Source organism: Hyla sarda, chromosome 1 (assembly GCF_029499605.1).
Source record: "Hyla sarda isolate aHylSar1 chromosome 1, aHylSar1.hap1, whole genome shotgun sequence".
NCBI classification, from domain to species: Eukaryota; Metazoa; Chordata; class Amphibia; order Anura; family Hylidae; genus Hyla; species Hyla sarda.
This window is the reverse complement of record NC_079189.1, coordinates 405,607,088-405,616,682: the sequence shown is the minus strand read 5'-3', so window position 1 is coordinate 405,616,682 and position 9,595 is coordinate 405,607,088. Positions and strand designations below refer to the sequence as shown.

Sequence of the window (9,595 nt, the reverse complement as noted above, 5' to 3'; positions counted from 1 at the left end):
TCCAGAGTGCACTGCGTATTTTTCTGCAGGACTTGATCCATCCGTGAGTCACAGATTGCATTAAGCAGTTAAATGGGTACTCTGGCGCTAAGACATCTTATCCCCTATCCAAAGGATAGGGGATAAGATGCCTGATCGCGGGGTTCCCGAACATGCTCTGGGGACTGATTGTAACGGAGTGCTGCGTGCAAGATCACGGGGGTCCCCAGTGGCTGGGACCCCCGTGATCAGGCATCTTATCCCCTATCCTTTGGATAGGGGATAAGATGTCTTAGCGCCAGAGTACCCCTTCAAAGGGGTTTTATGCAAATAAAGCTAAATCACTGTATAACATCACAAACTGCAACATTCTAATTTCTTATTCTCACTTTTGTGTACTACTTTATCACTTTTTTCAAGACCCCCTGTAGGCTGAAAATGTGTTCAGACCAAGTCCTGCACTAAGAAGTGGATCCAATTGTGACAAGCCAAGGTAATCCTCAATAAGCAACATAGGGAAGAAGCATAATACTAATTTTGTCGTTTTTTTTTGGCTGCACAAAAAACAAGCCCTCATAGTAATTCAATGAAATTTCTGAACTTAGATGGGGATATTTATCAAAACCTGTGCAGAGGAAAAGCTGACCAGTTGCCCATAGCAACCATTTTATTTATTTATTTATTTTTTAAAAGCCTCTGCAAAAAAATAAGCAATCTGATTGGTTGCAATGGGCAAGTGGTTAACTTTTCCTCTGCATATATTTTTCCAAATATATTCTGTGATTCCTTAAAGGGTACCTCTCATCAAATAAACTTTTGATATATTTTAGATTAATGAATGTTGAATAACTTTCCAATAGCATGTTAATGAAAAGTATGCTTCTTTCTATTGTATTTTTCCCGATCAGTCCTGTCAGTAAGCATTTCTGACTCATGCTGGAGTCCTAAACACTCAGAGCTGCCAGCCTGCTTTGTTCACAGCCAAACAGGCTGTGAACAAAGCAGGCTCGCAGCTCTGAGTGTTCTCCTTTGTGAACAAAGCAGACTGGCAGCTCGTAGTGTTTAGGACTCCAGCATGAGTCTGAAATGCTTGCTGTTAGGACTGGTAGGGAGACCCCTAGTGGTCATTTCTTCAAAGTGGAAAATTAAATAGAAAGAAGCATATTTTTTAAAAGCATGCAATTGTAAAGTTATTCTGCATACATTAATCTATAATATATCAAAAGTTTTTTTGATGAGAGGTACCGTTTAATATAAAACTGTCAATTCATTTAAATACACCATAGTTTTCATAAGATATTCTGTGTAGAGGACACCAAAATTTAAATGTTTAATAATTTCTATGTTTATTTTCCTGAAGGCTTATGATGAGTGATTGTCAAGGAAACAATGAAACAAGAATAAGAGCATTCCTACTCTTAGGGCTTTCCAATGAATATGCTGTTAAGCAATTACTTTTTGGGATCTTCTCACTTATATATATATTTACCACGATAGGAAACATAACTATAATAATAATAGTGACAGTTGACAGCAAACTGAACTCTCCCATGTATTTCTTCCTCAGAAATCTATCACTTACAGAAATATTCTACATTTCAGTTACTGTTCCGCGTATGCTGAAAGACTTTTTGCATCATGATAATTGTATTTCATTCATTGAATGTGCCATTCAACTATATTTTTTCTGTTTCCTTGGTACTACAGAGTGCTTTACACTTGGCATCATGGCATATGATCGGTGTGTGGCTATCTGCTCACCTCTTTTGTATACCAGTATAATGACTAAAACATTATGCTTAAGGTTTGTAATAGGAAGTTTTCTTATCGCAATATTTCTCTCTATGGGGCAAATAACATTTGTCTTCAGCTTGCCCTTCTGTGGTCCTAATACAATAGATCACTATTTTTGTGATTTGCTTCCAGTGGTTAATCTGATATGTGCAGATACATCTACAAATGAAATCACTATATTATTATATGGATCTTTAGTTATATTTACACCTTTTGTTCTCATCTTAATCTCCTATATTAAAATTCTAGCTGCAGTTCTAAGTTCTTCAGCTGAACAGTCCAAAGCATACTCAACTTGTACTTCCCATCTAACCTCTGTAATATTATTTTATGGAGCAGCTATTATAACCTATTTAAGAACAAAGCCTAGCTATATTAGCAAAGGAGACAAGATATTATCACTTCTGTATAGTGTACTGATTCCTATGCTAAACCCACTGATATATAGTCTGAGAAACTCTCAGGTGAAGACCGCCATCAAATCATTGTTTAAAGTAAAGAAGTAACAAAATGTAATACATAAATGTGTTCATCTATCTATCTGCATTAATTCAAGGGGTTATCCAGGAATAGAAAAGCAGAGCTAATTTCTTTTAAAAATCGCTCCACATCTGTTGCCCCCCCCCCCCCCCCCATTATTCTGCACTCAATACCCCATAATGACAAAGCCAAAACAGAATGTTCGTAATCGTATGTGATTACAGCCTCCAGTTTTCTTGGGTATGATGCAACAAGGATAGCACACCTGGATTTCTGAATTTTATGCCATTTTTCTCTGCAGATTCTCTCAAGCTCTGTCTGGATGGGCACAGCCGGTCAAAGCCATTTTCAGGTTTCTCCAGAGATGGTCAATTTGGTCCAAGTCAGGATTGTGACTGGGCTAGTCAAGTTGTTCCTAAGTTACTCCTGTGTTGTCTTGGCTGTGTGCTTGGTGGTTGGTTTTGTGTGTCACCAAATGATGTTGTTGGGAAAAGCTTCTATTCTCACATTATACATCTCAAGATTTGAACCTCCAAGCTCTCTCTTAGGTCAGCATAACAAAGAGACAGATACACTGTTTTCAGCACTCTGTCCTATATAAAAGGATTTAGTGTAGGTTTGTAGAACTTACACCTGAAAGCAGTAAGTACATTGCCAGAAGTCATCTGCATTTTTGCCCATCACTGCGAAGGGAGACATTTATCAATCATCATCAGGTAGACAGGGTTCTCTGAACCTACACAACATCCTGGCTATATATCAGCGAATCGAAGCTGATGAATCCGAATTCATTACAAGTTTCATGAAAAATTTGATTTGCAACGAATGCGAATATTGCCGTGATTCTATCGTGCAAATCGTTTCTTTAAACTCCATTTAGTGCAGTCATGGCTCAAGGGCATCTAAAATGGCGGATCCACATGTCAGAGCATGGGGCAAGAACTCAAGGAAGGCAGGAACAAGGATAGGCAGGAATGACCCTGAATCACATGCAGGATGCAGCCGGTCACCCCCTGTGATGTCACAGCCCTATATAATCGGCAGCCATATTGCGGCCAGTTACTTCATTCATTACACTGCAGAGAGATAGGACGGACGTCCTGTGTGTGTGTCACACAGAAAAGCTTTTTCCAGCAGCGTTTCACCTCCTAGTCACATCAGCGTTCTGGGGGACAGAAAGCAGTGTGTTTTTGCACAGAAAAGATTTTTCCTGCAGCCATTAACCTCCCAGTCACTTTCTACAGCAATGTATTACAGAGAGTTGTGTGTTGCCTCATACATTTCAACAAGCTGGCTCATCTTGATGAACCTTAAAAGGATGGAGGAATAATTTTTCAGCACAATTCTGTGTCTTTTTTTTCCACAGCAAATGATCTGCTGGTTATACTAGTCTGTAGACGGTATAACACCCAGCAGTCCTTTCCTAATTGTCTTTGAGAGAGTGCAATTTTGGGTTTAGTACACAGCGACTGTGTGCTGCTGGTGTTGTGCAAAAATATGTTTTTTTTAAAGCGTACTGTTGCGCATTTTTCTGCCCTCATAATTGCATACCACATACGTTCACCTAAGTAGTGTACTATTTTTTACCTGTTAATCTGTTAAGGGCCTACATACTGTGAAAGTCCAGGAAAAAGTAATCATCGCCTGGTGTTTTACTCCAATTCATTTTTTTTAAAGTGTACTGTAGCGCATTTTTCTGCCCTCATAAGTGCATACCACATACCTACATCTAAGTAGTGTACAATTTTGTACCTGTTAATCTGTCAAGGGCCTACATACTGTGAAAGTCCAGGCAAAATTAATCACCGTCTGTTGTTTTACTCCAAAACATTTTTTTAAAGCGTACTGTAGCGCATTTTTATTCCCTCATAAGTGCATACCACATACGTACATCTAAGTAGTGTACTATTTTGTACCTGTTAATCTGTCAAGGGCCTAGATACTGTGAAATGACAGCCAATATTACACGCCTGCTGCTGTTCCAAACAAATACTGTTTTACTATTGTCGCAGCGAGAGGTCTGAGCTCCCGGTGTCAGCTAGCAGTCGTGTCTCGACCAGCAACCCAGCAGCCGTGATTGATCGGTTCACTCCACTTTATACCAAGCGACATCCGACACCCCCAGTCAACAGTCTGTGGGTTCCTCAGACTCAACTCTCAGTTGGCATGGCCCTCATGCTGCTGCTGCCACCTCCAGGCTCTGTCATTGTGCTGCTCTATGGTCTCCTTATGCTGCTGCTACCACCTCCAGGCTCTGTCATTGTGCTGATCTATGGTCTCCTCATGCTAATGCTACCACCTCCAGGCTCTGTCATTGTGCCGCCATATGGTCTCATCATGCTGATGCTGCCATCTCCAGGCTCTCTCATTGTGCTGCTCTATGGTCTCCTCATGCTAATGCTATCACCTCCATGCTCTCTCATTGTTCCACCATATGGTCTCCTCATGCTGATGCTGCCACCTCCAGGCTCTCTTATTGTGCTGCTCTATGGTCTCCTCATGCTGATGCTACCAACTCCAGGCTCTCTCATTGTGCTGCCATGGATACTGCAAAACATAATTAAAGTGCTGGTCCCCAGGGTCAGAAATTCCTCTGCATTAGACCAAAAGTAAGTGTTGAGGATATGCATTAGCTAAAACTTAACTTTTCTTAGGAGAAAATATATGGACCCAAAACATTTTTTAAAATCTAACAAAAGGAAATGTTTGCAAAAAACACCATGTGCCACGAATACCACCAAGTATTTCTACGATGGCAAAGACCTCTAAAAAGTGGAAGGGAACGACTTATGTCCTATTGTAACAGGTGGGGGTAAAAACCTCCCCTGTAAGGCCCTACTCTCACACTATTAATTCCCTTCTTGGCAAGTGTTACTTATCCTAAAAATGGTAGCCCCACACAGGAACCTCTCTCTATTTCCAACTAAAAACCATGGGAAATGGCAGTGTTGTTGTGTGGGGCCGCCCTTTTTAGGATGAGTAACACTTGCCAATTAGGGAATTAATAATAAGAGTAGGACCTTACAGGGGAAGTTTTTACCCACGCCTGCTACAATGGATCATACGTTGTTCCCTTCCACCTTTTAGAGGTCTTTGCATCGCATAAATACTTGGTGGTATTGGTGGCACATGATGTTTTTTGCACACCTTTCCTTTTGTTAGATTAAAAAATGTATGTCACGATCCCGGCTGGTAGGAGGTGGATTCTCTGTGCCAGAGAGGGATTGGCGAGGACCGTGCTAGTGGACCGGTTCTAAGTCACTACTGGTTTTCACCAGAGCCCGCCGCAAAGCGGGATGGCCTTGCTGCGGCGGTAGTGACCAGGTCGTATCCACTAGCAACGGCTCAACCTCTCTGACTGCTGAAGATAGGCGCGGTACAAGGGAGTAGACAAAGGCAAGGTCGGACGTAGCAGAAGGTCGGGGCAGGCAGCAAGGATCGTAGTCAGGGGCAACGGCAGGAGGTCTGGAACACGGGCTAGGAACAAACAAGGGAACGCTTTCACTAGGCACAAGGGCAACAAGATCCGGCAAGGGAGTGCAGGGGAAGTGAGGTATAAGTAGGGAGTGCACAAGTGGAAACTAATCAAGGTAATTGGGAAGATTGGACCAGGCACCATCATTGGTGCACTGGCCCTTTAAATCGCAGAGACCCGGCGCGCGCGCGCCCTAGGGAGCGGGGCCGCGCGCGCCGGGACAGGACCGACGGAGAGCGAGTCAGGTACGGGAGCCGGGGTGCGCATCGCGAGCGGGCGCCACCCGCATCGCGAATCGCATCCCGGCTGGAGGCGGTACCGCAGCGCACCCGGTCAGTGGATCTGACCGGGGCGCTGCAGCAACGAGGATGAGGCGAGCGCTCCGGGGAGGAACGGGGACCCGGAGCGCTCGGCGTAACAATGTATTTGGGTCCATATATTTTATCGTAAGAAAAGTTAAGTTTTAGCCAATGCATATCCTCAAAACTTACTTGTACACACCAATACTTTGACAAAAATGGCCGTTTTCTTCTGCCTACCTGCCTCAGCTACTATTCTGATCCTTCCACCCGCCTGATGCCACACATCTGATGCCAGGTTCTCCTTCTTTTACCCACCTTCATCACTAGGTACTGGTATTAACACCCACCACCCCACTCTACTAAAGTGTACCAAAGTGCACGGCAGCGCCAACGTGTGGAGCTGTAACTATGGTCAGGGACAATACATGTCTTTTACGCCCACTGGGTGAATGTGGTTCCTGCACAGCCACAACAGCAACTTGGACAAGCTCCAAGCTCTCAGGCCGTTGGTCCTGCGACAGTGTGCGACTCTGCCTCCTCATCCTCCACCGTGTCCCATAGTCACCCCAAGGAGAACTCGTCTGTCCACGTAAAATGGGGAGAGGCTGACCTTTGTGAAGATGAATCAGGCATGGATCAGCTAGGATTTCCACCCACCAATGCCTCATGCATCAGAGTAGATTGATCAAGGTGCCACACCAACACTTCATCACACCATCACGAATATGGATAGTGCCACACCAACACTTCAACACACCATCACGAATATGGATAGTGCCAAACAGATTTAAGGCGCTGCTACCCAGTTACAAAAATCACTTTCAGGGCTCCTGATGCTGCTGCTGCCCCTCCAAGCTGTCTCATTCAGCCACTATATCATCTCCTCATGCTTCAGCCAACTCCAGGCTGTGCAATTTAGCCACTATATGGTCTCCTCATGCTTCACCACCTCCAGGCTGTACCATTCAGCCACTTTATGGTCTCCTCATGCTTCTGCCACCTCCAGGCTGTGCCATTCAGACACTATATGGTCTCCTCATGCTGCCACAAACTCCAGGCTGTGCCATCATACCCCTATATGTTGTACTCATGCTGCCGCCAACTCCAGACTAATACACCGGTATGCCATTCAGCCACTCTATGGTCTCCTCATGCTTCAGCCAACTCCGGGCTGTGCTATTCAGCCACTATATGGTCTCCTCATGCTTCAGCCACCTCCAGGCTGTGCCATTCAGCCACTATATGGTCTCCTCATGCTGCCACAAACTCCAAGCTGTACCATTCAGCCACTATATGGTCTCTTCATGCTTCAGCCAACTCCAGGCTGTGCCATTCAGCCACCATATGGTCTCTTCATTCTTCAGCCAACTCCAGGCTGTGCCATTCAGCCACTATATGGTCTCCTCATGCTTCAGCCAACTCCAGGCTGTGCCATTCAGCTACTATATGGTCTCTTCATGCTTCAGCCAACTCCAGGCTGTGCAATTCACCCACTAGTTGGTCTCCTCATGCTTCAGCCCCCTCCAGGCTGTGTCATTCAGACACTATGTGGTCTTCTCATGCTGCCACAAACTCCAGGCTGTGCCATTCAGCCACTATATGGTCTCCTTATGCTGCCACAAACTCCAGGCAGTTATTTAGCGACTATATGGTCTTCTCATACTGATTCCACCTCCAGGCTCTGTCATTGTACCGCCATGTGACATGTGACTGCTTGTTAGATTTGGTCCTTTGTAACCAACACGCCGGGGCCGGGACATTAAAACTTGGGAGTGTAATCTTAAATTTCAATTTCAAAATCTTCAATTTAAATTTAAAAATTCATCTTTTAATCTTAGGGATTGTGAAGCCCTACTGTCTACTCATCCAGGAAAAAAAAGTACATATCATGCACTCAACCAGTATTGTGCCAAAGAAGGTGCTTTTCTTCCATGATGATGGGGTTACAGCAGTTCGGGTCGGGGAGAGGAAGGAAACTGAGCTCGTGGAACGACGGTTCCGTTTCGCAGGTTATCCACTTGGTCACACCCACTGATGATGCTCGCGGTTGCGGTTTTATACATAACCGCCGCGGCCTCTAATCAGCTCATGTGTTGTTACTAAGCAACATGACGCTACATGCCGACGGCTATTGCGCGGGGGCCTCCAGCGTGGCCAAAGTACAGGCACGTAACTTATAACTGTGGCCGTGTTGTAGCGTCCACCTGTATGAAGGAAAGGTAAGGTATAGTAATGTTAGGAGAATGGAGGGGGGAGGGGGAAGGGGAAAAGGGGGCTGAAGGGGATGGCAAGCAGAACATTTCAGGTACAATTATATGAACGTGCTGAACTCGTTGCGTTCATTGAACCCTATAGGTCCGGTGGCTCCCAACCGGGAGATCCAGCAAGCTTCTTTCTGTTGCAAAAAGGTCTGTCTGGTGAGACCAGCTGTCAGGATCCAGACTGGTATGCGGAGAGGACACTGGTGGTGGATCCTCTGTGTCAGTGAGGTGATGGCGTGGGGAACGGAATCTAAGGGGTTACTGGTTTTCACCAGAGCCCGCTGCAAAGTGGGATGGACTTGCAGCGGCAGGTAACCCCTAGGTCGTTCCACCCGATAGCGACTCAACCCCACTGACAGCTGAGACAGGCGCGGTACACAGGGACATAGCAAGGTCGGACGTAGCAGAAGGTCAGGGTAGGCAGCAATGGGTCGTAGTCAGGGACAACGGCAAGGGTCTGGATACACAGGCTTGGGATACACAAAACGCTTTCTCAGGGCACAAGGGCAACAAGATCCGGTGAGGACAGGAAGGGGAAGTGCGTTTATATAGAATGGGAGTGATAACAACTGATTGGGCCAGGCACCAATTAATGGATGTGACAGCCGGGGAATGGGATAGGTGAGAAGAACGGGATGCGACCAGCGGGCAGGCACGTCCTGCCGCGCGGATCGCATCCCCGCCGGGGGACTCAGAGCAGCGCTCCCGGTCAGCGAGTCTGACCAGGGCGCTGCTAACGGAGGATGAACGCCGCGAGCGCTCCGGAGGAGGAGGGGGACCCGGAGCGCTCGGCGTAACACCAGCTGGGGTCTTTGTGACTGTTTCCAGACCAAAGGAAGTTAATAATGCAGGATTGCCATTGTGTTCAAGGTGTAGATGTTCCGCTAATCTTGGTACTCCTTTTCTCCTAGAGAGTCGGACATGCTCTGAACCTAACAAACATGGGGCGGATGGTACACCCGATGTAGAAGAGACTGCAAGGGCACTGGATGCAGTATATGACAGCACATCAGCTGATTAGAGGGCGCGACGGTTATGTATAAAACCACAACCGCGAGCATCATCAGTGGGCGTGACCAAGTGGATAACCCACAAAACAGAACCGGCTGAGCTCAGTTTTCTTCCTCTCCCCGAACTGCTGTAACCCCATCAGCATGGAATAAAAGCACCTTCTTTGGCACAATTCCGGGTGAGTGCGTGATATGTACTTTTCTTTCTGGATATATTATGCATGTTGTTCTCCATATAAGTGTAGCCCCGACTTCGCCATTCCACCCGTCCAAAGACTGTCACTTTAGCCTCAC

The 9,595-nt window shown here is 45.8% G+C and overlaps 1 protein-coding gene across 1 annotated transcript; it reads left to right on the top strand.

The window, feature by feature from the left end:
• The first annotated feature begins 1,346 nt into the window (after nucleotides 1-1,346).
• Nucleotides 1,347-2,279, top strand: LOC130267348 (olfactory receptor 10A7-like). The gene has a single exon (XM_056516992.1). The coding sequence runs from the start codon at nucleotides 1,347-1,349 to the stop codon at nucleotides 2,277-2,279; it is 933 nt and encodes a 310-aa protein (XP_056372967.1).
• Nucleotides 2,280-9,595: the final 7,316 nt, after the last annotated feature.